Below are 15,548 nucleotides of genomic sequence, written 5' to 3'. Positions count from 1 at the left end.
ACTGCCATCCCGTTGTGTGGTGACCTTCTGTGCTCGAAAGTGCTCTGAATAGGAGTTGTCCTTCTGCAACGCTATAGTGCCAACTTTCTCTACCTAGGTATGAATATAAAGGTAGTAATTAAGATCTTTTTATGGGATTTTGCAATGTTCTCTGTAAGAAAAGCTAAATCGGACTAGCTTATTAAGCATTAATAAGCCACCTACTGCTGAGTGTCCCATGAAATATCGACTGGTGTACCCAGCCTTTTTGAAGAAGCTCCGTCTGCCTAGATGGATTATTCACTGGACAGCATGATTCATTCTTTTTCCAGTCTCAGAACGATGGGCTAATTTCTCGGAATTCATTCAAACTCTTGGAAAATGAAAAGGCTGAGTAATTAACATGCACACTGTAATTACAATATCCTGGTAGGAAGAACTGAATCTCTTGCACGTCTGAACCTGTGCTCATTTTTATATACTGAACAAGCTGTTAAAAGACCAGTTGTCAGCAACGGTATAATTTGTTCAATTAAAGTCATGAAACAGGACTCTCTTAACAATAACAGTTTTAAAACATGAGGCACGAACTGTTGGTGGAGATCTGGCATCCTCCACCTTTGAAGTGATGAAAAAGCCAAACCCAACTGCTTAGCAAATCTGGAATGTGCATGTAAAATCTCTGCAAGAACTGGAAAAGACTGTCGGTGCGCTAGTCAGTGGGAGAGGTCCAACTGCGGTGTGTGTACACCTTAGACCAGAGATGTGTGATTTCTAGTGCTGAAGAGCCCAGGAACATATGCAGCTCTGAGTTCTGTAATGGAGGTTGCTGTCTGCGGGTGTGCTTTGGTAACATTGGTTTTAGACTGTGGTAAAGAGGCTTGATTGAGTTCCTAGTCTTGCGTTTCATTTAGTCTTTTCTGTACTGTGGTCTTCAGGTCAGCCCTGGTGTGGATGTGAAACACACATTGAAATTCAGGGAGTTCTGAAAAGGCTGGCCTAATGCAGGCTCCATGCACGTTGGGCTTTGTTCAGGTATTTAACAAATATATACACAGTGTAGTCAGATGACTTACACCCAGAAGACTGCCATCAAATCTCATATTGGATTAGAAAAATTTAATAATGCAGTTATAATGTGCTACACTGCTCTATTTTCAGTAAAGTATACCAATATCAGATTAATTCATTTTATTCTTCTGTAAGTGACGGTTGTTGTTGATGTGATATGTGAGCCAATTTACACCTGTGAGTGTTCTCATTTGGCAGAAAGAGCTTTGGTGAATTGTGAGGTGGAGTGACTGCATTTCTGGCACCATGCTAAGTTATGCTAGATTGGCTAATGCGATTTCAGCTCTCAGGGACCAAATGTTCTTTAACGAAAGGAGTGTGAATGTTTTGGATTTAAATTTATTTCTTCATCACATAAATTTTTATATCTCACCACAGAGCTAAATTTCAGAGAATATCAACTGTATGGGGCTCAGAAATCAGTCAGTTCCTGACTAAAGGCTGCCTCCAGTGAAAATGTTTTTCACCTTGCTAACATGTCCATGTAGTGTTTTTTTTTTTTTTTGATGTAATCCCAAGTGGTAATAAGCAGTCAGCACAATGGCTGAACATTTTGGCATTGGAATTGCAGTCTACCAATTATAGTGTACCAACAACAGTCTCATGAGCTGTCTCATACATCACAAACCTAAAGAACCAATTCAGACAACTTGCAGGGTAGGACTTTCCATTTCATTAGCATAATACTATGATGAAACAAGATGTAAAAGGAGGAGGAGCCAGCTTTAATAGCTGATCTCATTTAGCAAGCTATGTGTCACTATTTTCAAAATGATGATAAATGTATTCTGTTTACGGTTACAAAGCTGTTAAAGGAGTAAATGTGAGTCTTCAGATATTTCCAAATTATCAAAAAATTTGAGAGATACGAGTATAAACATGAGTGAAGAAACTGGAGTGTCCTAGACAAACTTCCAGAAAAAACACTGGTTGGCAGTCTCATTTTACAGAAAACTGTTTTGGAAATATTATTTATGAAAAAGATGGACGTAAGCCTGACACTGTTCCATTTATCCCGAGGACACAGCAAGTACGAGCCAACATGTTGGTCGACCTGTATGTCTATTTTTCTTGTGCTTTATCTGGTGACTATACAAAACAATACTGCAGTGTGTTGGATAATAGACAATGTCAGCCTGCCAAGTTACACATTTTATATAGCTTGGGGATGGTGACAAAGAACGTTAGAGGAAACACTAGTTAATGTAGTTCATGAGGAAACGTTAATGGAGAAAACGAGCCTCAATAAGAATAATCATCTAGAATAACCACTAGAAGAGCATTAGCAGGACGAGGTTAGCTGGTTCAAGTGTATGCGGCACGTGAAGAAAACTGTTTTCTGGCAGCTCTAAAATCCTGAAGGCAGACGACTCCCACATGCAGTCATTCATATGACCTGTGGTCAAAATTAATGTGTTACTACATTTTTGCAAAGAATGCTGTGCACAAATAAATGCATATAAGACATAGGGATGAGACATTTTGAAAGTATTTCTTCCTTTATTATTTTAAAATGTCCTTATTCCTGTACGCTGTATACAGTATACTGCATTTATGCTACCGAATGTTGGTTATGGACTAGACACCTTTCTCATAAGTGTGGTGTTCAAAATATTTCTTAATTACATCACATTTGGATGTTTATGTTTACAAGGTAGCTCAGTTGTCAGACTTGGTGATTGGGAACAAGGTTGTGTAACATTAGCAACACATAATTAGCTGTTTGATAATGTAGTCAAGCCAGAGGATCATGTCATCTGTTAACATTAGGTTTCTAAGGTTGTAGGGAGTGTCACATAAAATACCATTTTGAAGCATGGACTTGCAGGAGACCTTGTACAATTTGTTGTTCTTTTTCGTAGTCGGTTTCCGGTTCAAATGTGTGGCTGAACTCCAATGTTACTGCTTCCCACTGCACAGCACCCAGTAACTAGCAATACAGACAACAAGTGTGTGTGTGTTTAATGAGCACAGTTGAAGGTGAGCAGGTAAACTTCAGCTGCAGGAAAGTGGCAGAGGAATGGGTGGAGTTAGAACTGGAGAGTATTTGCATATTCATAGACCTTTTATACATATAAGCCATTTTTCTAAATTTGAGCTTTATTAACTACCATTTCCATCTCGTTTTGTCCTTAAAAGTTTGTGTATTTGTAGATGATGATGTACTCTGTAATTTGCAGCTGAGCTAAGGGGACAGGAGCCCCTTAAGGCTCTTACATCACATAGTCAAGCTCCACTTCACATCTCAAACAATCAATTACTTGGATGAAGTAATCCCTTAATCCCCAAAGATGGGCACTGCCTTTGCACACATATGAGACTATGAAACCAGATTAGAGGAGAGTTATTGAATTCCAAAGAGTCAAGCAAGGACAAATGCTCTGATGTATGAAACTCAAATACCCATGGAGTGGAGTCTATGTGAGCAACCTCTGTCCCTGTCTTGCTTTAGCCTATCTGGATTTCAGACGGGCTTTGTTTTCAGTCTTTAGTCAAGAAAAGGGGATTTTGTCAGATTTCCAGGGATTTGTCTTCAAACAAGAATGTAATGAAGTGCTGAAGCTATTTAGAATTTGAGATCCGTTTAGCTAGATCATTCACCAGTGTGTTCAATCACTAATCTGTAATTTTTGTAGGCAGTTTATAAAATAATCTTTTCGTTTAAACCCCATGATGCATTGCAATAGACACTAAAATGATCGCAAAAAATCAATAGATAGATAGATAGATAGATACTTTATTGATCCCAGAGGGAAATTCCTGATAATCAGGAATCAATAATCAATAATCAGGAGACACCTTATATAATTATCATCATAATATATTCTGAGATATTGTCTTTAACAATATCCAAACTACATTATATCATTGTTATTTGTTTACCAAGAATAAGTAATTTTGTATTTCTTTTACCACTTTTCTAGGAGAACAAGAGCTGATTCTTTTTTTCTATGGAAATCACATTCTTGAGAGACCATGGAATCCAAACTGGGCCATATGGACCTTTTATTTTTATAATGTACTCTATCTCAATGAAATATTGGAAATAAACACAGAAAGACTCAAACATTGTTCCCTTGAGTGCCATTGCCCTCATGAGGTGAACCTAGCTGTACTGTCTCCGACTGCCTCCTAAAATGTAAGAGCTCTGTGGAGAATGCTACAATAAGCTGTAATGCATACCTAAAGAGCCCTGCTGAAGCTTAATGAGTTAATCTCTTTAATTCTAACTTCATCCCTCCCGATGAATAGCTTCATGCCTCTCTCTTCACAAAGCAGATGGCTGGGAGGAGAGATATAAATAGGGATTTAATAGATTAATGCGATCTCTCTGATTTGTGGCTCTGGCATTTTGAAGAACACAGGGTAGCTAGAAGACCCTCTGAATGCATTGACAAATGGTGGCAATCTCCAATTTCTTTATATGCAAAACTATTATCATATCCCATTCCCCCACCCTCCCTCTCTCTCTCTGTCTCCCTCAGTATTCCTGGATCTCTCTCCTTTGTTTTTCAATGTGTCTTCCCCTGTGTTTACACAGTAGCTCTACTTGTGCTGCGTTGCTGGTGTCAAAAGACAGGACTGGACTAATGTATTTGCTGCCAGCGACTTCGTCTGCTAGCACGGGACGATGTCTGTCCTGCTGTCGTGCTTCTTTAATTTTCATATGCAGTGAGGAGAAGCAGTAATCATACTTTCCTGAGCTGGTGCACCCAGCCCATTCAAATTTTCACGAGAAAATGCGCCGTCTGCCTCTGCACCGATTACAGCTGGTGCAATCTCCGCACCTCCACCCACCTGAGGCATCTTCTACTTCTGAGAGAAGGAACAGGTGTGATTCCCTCTCAGGGCTGTAAATAAGCATCAGTCCTCTGTTGCCGCGAGACACAGAGATGCTTTTAACAATCAGAGCTGGGTCGCTTTGACCCGTCGAGTACAGACGTGTGCATCAGTCGAAACACCCAACGTCTGGATCCAGAAAGCAGAGAGCAGTAGAAGGTCGTTACCGTCCGTGATGTGCATACTGTTGGGAGGTTCAGGTGAGTCAATATAAAGTTAATCAGGCAATGATAACCAAGACAGCAAACACACTGCAAAAGATAGATCTTTATTTGTCGTGGACTGTGCCAGTAAAAAGTTAACAAGTGCAATTACAGCTGTACTGTATCCACGTCCTATGCAGTTGTAAAACCACAGAAAGAACAGGAGCACTGCCATACTATACCTGCGGTGAGGTGTCTACCACGACAACGCCACACATGCTGGGTGTGCACTATAGACTCAATGTAAGGCAACTTAAACGAAGACCAGCTACTGCCACACTGACAACGTCTCTTCCGGCTGTTAGGAGGAAAACTTCAAACTCACCTAGAACGCTAAAGAATGCGATCACAGAAGGTCTCTTTCTAACACAGTATAACACAATACTGTCCATTTTTGCAGGCTAACGCCTATAGTCTAGACAGCCTAACTAACCTGGCCTGACCTATTCTTAATCATACACAATAGTCAGTGCATATTTTCCACAGTGGAAACAAAACTACTATTGACGATTTTATATCCACTAAGGGGTTTGTCAGGCCTATGGCTTTGCCTGCCTATAGTAAAACGCTATACCACAATATTCAGTATTATATATGGTACACACACACACACAGGTAAGATCCAACATTTCCTCATGATCTACTACCATTATGTATTGCTTTATCTGACACACTCATCCTCAGCAGTTAAATGTACTTCAACATATTGCAAATTACAAGTACTATTGAGTGCTTGGACACCAGATACAATTACTTTATCCAAACATAAATGAATTTTGTTGTCCTAAGGTTTAAATTATATAATTAAATGCACTTTTTAAAGTTTAAGTGAGTCTTGAATCAGTTCCCTCCAGCCACCTTCATACTTTACTCTTCAAAGCACTACTGAACTGGTTTAATAATTGCAGCTAAATAAATAATTCTTCCTCTGCTTTAGGAAAAGTTAGGCCTTGTCAAGGCAAACAAAATATTTGTGTGACAGCATCTAGAATTCCAACGTTTCTCTGCGAAAAAAGTCCAGTTTCACAGATCTTAACCCTGTTTCATTGGGCAAAGAGGCCAGAAAACAGGATGCGTCACCCGTTAAGCTTCCCCGGTTGAACAGGTCGTTGTTTACTGCAGGAAAGTCCACAGTGGAATGGCCGCAGCACTCCTTCAGAGGTGAGCAGGCGACCGAGTCTCCACGCTGGCCATTAGAGCAGGAGCGTAGTTTCCACGTCACAAAAATTGACAGGACCACGAAGGGGAGACAGTGTGACAGGGCCATGGAGGGGAGGCTGAACTAAGAACAGGGTCCCAGCAGGTCTTTACCATTCCATCTTGGCTCTTAAGTGAATTCCATTAGAGAAAGTCATAGTTCAAGCATCTAAACAGAGAGAGAGAGAGAGAGAGAGAGAGAGAGAGAGAGAGAGAGAGAGAGAGAGAGAGAATCTATTATAATTCTGTTTTTTTCCAGTTTTGCCAAATTGATCTGAAGTGGAATCAGCTTGTATGCATGCAAAAGTGAGATGAAACAACTGGAGTATTCCACTGATGAATACACAACCTGGCAAGAAAGAACAGCAAATATGATGCACACACAAACCCAATAAAAGTGACTGGTTCTGGATGTTTACACAGGAATCCCTTTTTGTTTTGAGTGCAATATCTGATCTCTCCCTGAGACCTAACAAGGATAAAGGGCTGCATCTTTTTACTATGATCCAGCAGATTCATATTTGGACACAAGCACATTAGCAAATGTCTGCACACCAATTGTGTGTGTAAACACACAAACCAGAGTGGAGCTTCCCAAAAGCCCTGCTTTGTAAACAAGTACAGAGCTTTCCGTTTTTGGATGATACTTGAGTCACCAGAGATTCATTCCTGTAATCAAAAACAAATCCATTTTGGACATTGTGTCTGTATGTTGAGATCTAAATGCTACACACACTATAGACTACACACACACTATAGAACTGGGTTAATTTGATCTCTGTAGTAGTTTAATTAGAGCATATTGCAGATCTGATCAAGCTACATAGGCAAAAACACGAACAGTGGTATGTTGTGATTACTGCCAAGACACCGCTGGTGTGATTAACCATGAATTGAATCCAAAGTCTACAGAGAAGATGAATACTGCAGTACTGTTCAGTGTTCTCTGGCCTACACACAGCTGTTTCGTCTGATTAAAGACTCCAAAAAAAAAAACAAATGTACACATGCACACCCTGCTTCACAACAGGTCTGATTAAACTTAAAATTGATGTTCACCATAAATTCCAGATTTAACTTGGAATGACAAAAATAAGTATGAAAAAATATGATGAGAGACCAGAAACATCAAAAGAAGGAAGCCAAAATTATTGAAAGAAAATCATAAGTGAAACGAAAATAACAGCTGATTAACTGAAAAGATCGTGGGCATTGAATGTCCAAAATATAGTATGTTCTGATGTTTTATTCTTTAGACAACCTGCATGTTTGGTATCAACATTGGTCATATTTTATAAAAGAATAGCAAATGTATTACTGCATTTTCCAAGACACCATTTCTGTTAAAAAATTATTTGTTTATGAGTTATTTAACTGAGATATCATTTAAATTCTCCCTCACTAGAAGCCTCTGTCAAATGTAGCTTTTGTTTGTTTTTCTTTTGTATTACACAACATTGTTCACTGCCACATCCCACTAATGTTGTGTGTGTCTTTTCTCTTTGTCCATGCAACCTCTGTGTTGTCTTTATGTTGTGTCTTCTTTAAGCTCTCTTTTTGTATTCGTTTCTCAGGTATCATTAGTGCACTTTCATATTCGGGTTTCATTTTCGTTAGGTTCATTAAAAACTTCAGTTGATGACATGTTTGTTTCCTCCTTTTGCCCTGCACGTTTTTCAACCGTGAAGCCATAATTTATTTTTTATTGCAGATAATAGTATTAATGAAGATACATCTGAAATAATAACTGGTTTCTCTGAATCCAGCCTAAAAGAAGGTTTTCCCCTGGTTATGCATGTTTATAATATATTGCCAAAAGTATTTGCTCACCCATCCAAATTATCGGAATTGGGTGTTCCAATCACTTCCATGACAATAAGTGTATAAAATTAAGCACCTAGGCATGCAGACTGTTTTTACAAACATTTGTGAAAGAACGGGTCACCCTCAGGAGCTCAGTGAATTCCAGTATGGAACTTTGACCTGTGCAACAAATCCAGTCATGAAATTTTCTCACTCCTAAATATTGTACAGTCAACTGTCAGCTGTATTATACAAAAATGGAAGTGTTTGGGAATGACAGCAACTCAGCCATGAAGTGGTAGGCCACGTAAACTGACGAAGCAGGGTCAACGGATGCTGAGGCACATAGTGCAAAGAGGTTGGCAACTTTCTGCAGAGTCAAACACTACAGACATTCAAACTTCATGTGGCCTTCAGATTAGTTCAAGAACAGTGCGCAGAGAGCTTCATGGAATGGGTTTCCATGGTCGAGCAGCTGCATCTAAGCCATACATCACCAAAGCGTCGGTTGCAGTGGTGTAAACCACTCCACCACTGGACTCTAGAGCAGTGGAGGAGCGTTCTGTGAAGTAAAGAATCAAGCTTCTCCATCTGGCAATCTGATGGCTGGGTCTGGGTTTGGCGGTTTGACTGGAGGCTGATTATGGTGTGGGGTTATTTTTCAGGAGTTGGGCTTAGCCCCCTAGTTCCAGTGAATGCTTCAGCATACCAAGACATTTTGGACAATGCCATGCTCCCAACAGTTTGGAGCTGACCCCTTCCTCTTCCAACACCAGTGCACAAAGCAAGGTCCATAAAAACATGGATGGCAGAGTCTGGTGTGGATGAACTTGACTGGCTTGAGTCCTGACCTCAACCCGATAGAACAGATTTGGGATGAATTAGAGTGGAGACTGAGAGCCAGGCCTACTCGTCCAACATCAGTATGTGACCTCACAAATGCGCTTCACGTCCCCATAAACACACTCCTAAACCTTGTGGACAGCCTTCCCAGAAGAATTGAAGCTGTTCTAGCTGCAAAGGGTGGACCAATGTCACATTGAACTCTATGGCTTTGGAATGGGATGTCACTTAAGCTCATATGTGATTCAAGGAAGGCTAGTGAATACTTCTGGCAATATAGTGTATATTCCATTAATTTCCATTCGAATTGTAATTACTGCTTGAGGAATAAAAACATAAATATGGGCAACTGGGTGTGCGATCACTGTAGAGATGCACTCTAAGAAACAGCCCATTTAAATAAAATAGAAATGCTGACGTTTATAATGATGATGAATGTTCGACTCCATGTGGCAGCGTGACCTCTGCCCTGTCATTCATACAGTCCGGTTGACATTCCAGCAGGTGTGCGCTCCTCTGGCCTAGTTTAACACTGACTTGGCTCTCATTTATTAATGGGTTTCTGGGTAGTGGCACAGGTTTGGTGTGGGACTGCCTCTGGCTCTGAGGCACAGGCAGTTCACACAGAAAACTGTGAGAGGATTTTGCTCACTTTGTTCTTAGGACTGAACAGGTGACCTCAGATATGTGGGCCTTTGTAGACAATATCTCCTGGATTCAGGCCAGTCTTAACTGATTTTTTAATTCACAAAAATTATTTATGGATCTTTTAAAAAAAATTAAGAAGTGTGATATTTTATACTATTGTTTGTAATGTTGGTGTGCACTCGGAGTCATTTGCGCTTTTCAGCAATGGTTCATAACTGTTGGCAAGCACTCCCTCTTGAACAGAATGAATGGGTAACCAGCTTTCTTCACCTATCATTAATTGTAACTAGAAATTGTTTTTAAAGTTTACGTTTAAAATGGTTGTTCACTACAGTACATACAATGGTCAGCTGTCTTGCCCTCATATGGACTTCTGTCAACTAATTGTAATGCTCAATTAATAGTGCTACTTTTAACTGTGGTTAGTAATTGCCTCAGTGATAGTGGAATTTACCTTCTGATGTTAAATTCTGAAATTTATTTCAGAATAAACTGCCCAGCAGTGCAGACCCGTTTGTGTTAGGCCTGCATTTGTGCACCAACTGTAAAAACAAAAAAATGCAATTGAGATGACAACAGGAAAGATGCGCTGTCTGTAATATTACCCTAGTGTTACAATTACTGCACTTTGAAGAGGCTTTGAAGCTTCAGGAGACTGAATCATAAAAGCCAGCTAAATGCAACCCAGCAGTGCATCTACTCGTCTCTGAGCTGTGAGTGCACCTCACTCCTTCAAAGGCCAAGGCACATCATCATTACATTACACGCTAGATTCCACTTGTCTGCCTCCAGCCCAGTTCACTCGTTCCAGATGCACTAAAGGAGAGAACGACGACACTGGATGAGGGAACGAGCAGTTTGATGACAATTGCTGCAGATTAAAATATGTTCTTTAGACAGATTGGTGTTTTACTGGATTTCAATAAGAAAAACAAACAAACACTTGATTAGTTTGATATGAAGGCATGATGGCAGAACAGATATCAGACCTTGGGGCTACATGGGAGTGGCGGAGGTGTAGCCCAGATGGTTGTTGAGATGATTGATTGATAGTGAGGGATGTTACTACATGGCACTCTTTCTGCATTCAGCCCCCAGCCCCTGGATGCATACCAGTCCTCTCCCAAAGTCTTATAATATTATCTAAATAGTCCAGTGGTTTCCTGTTTTTTGTAACTGATAACTCCCTGTTTGTTTGTTTTTTTGTTGTTTTTCTTATCATTGTCTCATTTCTTTTTATTCTGTGTTTTTTTGTTTGTGCCCTATTTGTTTCATTTTTTGTAGTCTGTGTCTTCCTCTTTGGTCTGCTTAACCCCACAGTTTTATGAGTTAGGAACATCCATTATCCTTTATGCTGGTGCTCATGTTTTACCTCCAACTTACATAGAACTCCATTGTGCTTGACCTTCAGTGTTGGAACTTACAATCTGATTTTCAAATGATTTGTTATTTGTTAAAAAATAATGCTTCAGTTACAAGAACTGTTTAACCTGAACGCAGTCAACTTAGAAAACAAAAAGAAAATGGTTGTGCTTCAGCAGGAGGAATGTGAAGTAAACCATTTCCAAACTTTTCTGTAACCATAAAACAAAATAACGGACCATTAATAGATTTAGTTCCAATAACTACTATGAATTCTTTTATTCAGACTTACAGCCAAGAACACAAATTGGACTGGAATGTGGCCCTGCATGATTCAGAGAGAAAAGAAATGAGATAGAAGCTTTATTTATTTATTTACATTGTGATAGAGAATAAATGATCCAGTGCTGGGACAGCTATTGGCGTACTAGAGATAAATTACAGTAAAATGCATATTGCACTACTTTGAACCCCACATGAATGGTGAAATATGTAGTGTAAGTCCCTTGAAACATCCATATCTGACTAATATCTGAGACTCTACAATCTTTTATTGTTTAACTGGTACACGTCATTTGTGTCTGGAAATTTTTATTTACAATGTCAGCTGGGAGGGTTAGCATTCCAAAACAAATGCTTCATTTTTTGTGAATGTATTCATCCTTAATTTTCTCATCAAAATTCAAAAAACAGTAAAAGAAGGTGGGTGGTACATTTTGGCAGGAAGTCACAGAATATGAAATCAATCCAAAAGTAAACCCAGTGAAACACATACACAAAAATCTCCTAGCACTGCGAATTGCAAGCCAGCACAGCTTTTTGGTCCCAAAAGCATGCCTAATCCTTGTAGTATATCACATCCATGCTCACTGAACTGTTAAATGTGCATTTTTGTCCATAAACGTATAATGTTTATGAGTTTTGTGAATTGTGCTGTTTTGTTTAAAAAATGTTAAAAACTGCACACACTACATTGACAGCTTTGTGAGGCAATGTGCAATCTGCATATACATTATCCATGTTGTTCCTGTAATTTTTCATATGACAGTATTCATGAGCCATGCTATGTCGTTGCATGCTACATAACAATGAGCAAATAAAAGACAAACTGACTTGTGGGCATTTAGTAGACTCATGACTCATCTCATATTATGATTCAGAAGACCTATGACAACAACCACAGGCAGGATAGTGCAATACTCTTATATTTTGTGTGGAAATGATCACTAGGGGTGTGAGAGAAGAAGAGACTCACCAGGCTGTGGAGGTCTGAAAGGTCATCTGGGTGGGACTCTGGGGTTCTCCTCTGAGATTGTGTCTTGGATCGTGGTGTTGGTGGGGATCATTGCTGGAAGCCGCTGCTACGCTCAGCTCCAACTCCTGGTCCACCGCTGTGCTTCCCCAGTGGCTCCTAGCCTGTTTCAGCCAGCGGCCGCCCAGTCCCCATTTCTCCAGGTAGACTCGGCACACCTCATAGTTCATGGCTGAGTAGTACAGGAAGTCCAGAGCCAGCAGGACCATGACGAAGAAACCGTACACCCATACGCCAATGAGAGCAGTGTAATTGCTGAAACATTCAGTAGGGAGTGAGACAGAACAAATTAATTAACAATTAGTAACCAAACTATGTTTAAAAATAGGAAAACCCCTCAGTGCAACCACTGAAGTATAGTTGATTCTACTTGACTGTTTTATATACTTCTCCTAGCTGGGAATAATTCATGAACATAACATTTGTTTTCATGAGTTAGTAGATGACAAACAGCTATGTCAGTCCTTTTCTATTTTTGATAGTGGTATCAATTTAAAGAAAATCTCTGACATTCTCTCCAGTGCTGACAGTTACAAACATAAATGCATTTGTGTCAACTAAACCAGACTACTGCAACTCCCTCTTATCTTCCCCACTGAGGGCTGCATTACTAATTTACGAGATGTTCAGAGTGCTGCTGTCAGAATGCCCACATGAACCACAAATGGTGGATCACGGTGTGCTGACTTTTGACTTCATTGGTTGCCCATATTTCTGTAGAAATGGTTTTAAGAGACTTTTCTTTTTCATATCAAAATGCCTTCCAGCAGGGCAGTCTGCTTTTAGTTATTGCAACCTCAAGTTCTGTAATTCTCTATATGACCCACATTATTAGTCATAGCTCGGTCCTTTTTTAATGAGATTTTTACTTACTTTTATTTATCTTTCATGGCAAAGTCTTAGAGAAAATAGTTCATATACAGGTGCAGGCCTTTTTACAATCAAATGACATTTTTGAAAAATTCCAATCAGGTTTTAAATCAAGGCATAGTACTGAGACTGCTCTGCTGAAAATCCACAATGATATCGCTATGTCTGTAGACAGTAGATGTCCTGTGATCTTGGTTTTGCTGGATCTAACAGCTGCGTTTGATACGGTGGACCATTCTATTCTTTTATCTCGCTTGGAGCACGTCGTCGGTATTCGTGGCACTGCTTTGAAGTGGTTCACATCTTACTTGAACGATAGAACGTTCTCAGTTATGATAAATGACGCCTCTTCTTCGTGTGCACCTCTTTCATGTGGAGTCCCTCAAGGTTCTATCCTTGGTCCCCTCCTGTTTTCCCTATATATGTTGCCACTTGGGGAGGTTATATCTGCACATAATGTTTCTTTTCATTGTTACGCAGATGACTTACAGATCTACCTGGCTCTAAAACCACACGTGATAAATCCGATGCTATCTTTTATCAATTGTGTAATTGATGTTAAACAGTGGCTAAATCATAATTTTCTGTTCCTGAACCAACAGAAAACTGAATGTATTTTATTCGGTGATGCTACTGCCATGGACCTCAGTGGTTTACCTTTTAAGCTAAATACTACTGTCAGAAATCTTGGGGTATTATTCGATCAGGAACTCAACTTCGATAAACAAATTAATTCTGTAGTTAAATCCAGTTTTTATCATTTGCGTCTGCTGGCCAAAGTCAAATCCTTTGTAGATCATACTGATTTAGAGAAGGCAATCCATGCTTTCATTAGCTCCAGACTTGACTATTGTAACGGCCTATATACTGGTGTTCGTCAATCTTCTCTGAGACAACTTCAGCTCGTCCAGAACGCAGCTGCTCGTCTCTTAACTAACACCTCCAGACGCGAACATATTACACCTGTTTTGTTTAATTTGCACTGGCTTCCTGTTCAATATAGAATTAATTTTAAAATCTTGATGTTTGTTTTTAAAGCATTGAACGGATTGGCACCATTGTACTTAACTGATCTCTTAAGTTTTCCCGCACACGAGAGATCCTTGAGGTCATCGAATCGTCTTTTATTAGACGTTCCGAGAACTAGATCTAAGCGTTGGGGTGATCGGGCTTTCTCTGTAGCTGCACCCCGACTTTGGAATAATCTTCCCTTAGATCTTCGGTTAATTTCTGATCTGAAACCTTTTAAATCTAAGCTTAAGACTTTTCTGTTTGAACAGGCTTTTAATACCATGTAGTGGACTGATTTTGAGAAGTATTCTGACAATACTTCCGATGTATGCATTCCTGATGTTTTTACTGTATATTAATGTAATTTCATTTTATTGTAAAGTGCTTTGGTCACCTTAGTTGGTTGTTGTAAAGCGCTATATAAATAAATAAATCAATCAATCAATCAAATTTTAATTTTTAAAACTTTTTAATACTTAAAATTGTTGTGGTTTTCTTTATGCTCAATTATTATTATTAAATTCTCAGTTTTCATTATATGTGCAGCAACACTTCTTCTCTCCATACCATCCAGCCTCTTTAGTGCCTCAGCTCCTCCTCTTTATAATCTTTATATTAACAAGCATTGCACCAAGCATTAGACCTAACACATACATCCCTCAGAGAAAAACTAGCACCCTTCTGGATAGCAAATGAAAAGTTCTAGTAATGAAAAAACAGTGTAAATTCTTTCTGCTCTAATCAAGAGTGGAAGGAACGCAGGGCTCCGAGCCTCACGAGCAGCACCGAAATGCTTAATTGCCTCGTGTCTGCTGCCGAGAATATTTTGGCAAGGTGCTAAGAGGACTGGGTGCGGAGATCAGAGCTGTACAGCTGGCCTTGGTGGAGGGCCACTGTTCTGAGACTACGGATGCCTGGGGGGATCACATGGGGCCTGAAGTGTGAAATGTCTTTTCTATGCATTCTAAGTGCCAGGCTATGCTGACAAACTGATGTCTATATTTAGATGTGATGGTAAAATGAAGTCTCCATCATGGAATGGTTTGTACCTACACAAAACACATGGGTGTTGTATGTTACTAAATTGCATACATTTACATTTTACATTTACGGCATTTAGCAGACGCTCTTATCCAGAGCGACTTACAAAGTGCTTTGCTTCTGATCACAGAATGCATACATGAAGTCAAGTGATTACTTTGCCTTTGCTAAGCTCTGAATTATTTTTTATATTAGGAGGAAGCATTTAAAAATTACTCTAAGTAGTTATTTCATCACCAAGATAAATCTTAGTGTTCTACACATAAAAGATTGGTATATCAAAAAGATCAAACAATATCCCAGATCAAACAAAGGCATGTCACTTGAGAAGATGTATTAATGTATGACATGTATGACATGAATGTATG

At 39.5% G+C, this 15,548-nt stretch overlaps 1 protein-coding gene across 3 annotated transcripts in view; it reads right to left on the bottom strand.

The window, feature by feature from the left end:
- Positions 1-5,139: 5,139 nt before the first annotated feature.
- shisal1a (shisa like 1a) overlaps positions 5,140-15,548 on the bottom strand; it is a 31,544-nt gene continuing 21,135 nt past the window's right edge. For 2 of the 3 annotated variants that reach the window (XM_077006687.1, XM_077006686.1), the window contains 3 exons: positions 12,202-12,513; positions 10,039-10,126; positions 5,140-6,459 (listed from right to left, as the gene is read on the bottom strand). In XM_077006687.1, coding sequence (XP_076862802.1) covers positions 10,048-10,126; positions 12,202-12,513 — 391 coding nt within the window. In that variant the 3' untranslated portion in view covers positions 5,140-6,459; positions 10,039-10,047. The remainder of the gene's footprint in view (positions 6,460-10,038; positions 10,127-12,201; positions 12,514-15,548) is intronic. The other variant, XM_077006688.1, reaches the window with a different exon arrangement.

The sequence above is a fragment of the Brachyhypopomus gauderio genome, chromosome 5 (assembly GCF_052324685.1).
Source record: "Brachyhypopomus gauderio isolate BG-103 chromosome 5, BGAUD_0.2, whole genome shotgun sequence".
Taxonomy (NCBI): domain Eukaryota; kingdom Metazoa; phylum Chordata; class Actinopteri; order Gymnotiformes; family Hypopomidae; genus Brachyhypopomus; species Brachyhypopomus gauderio.
This window is presented reverse-complemented; position numbering and strand designations above follow the sequence as displayed.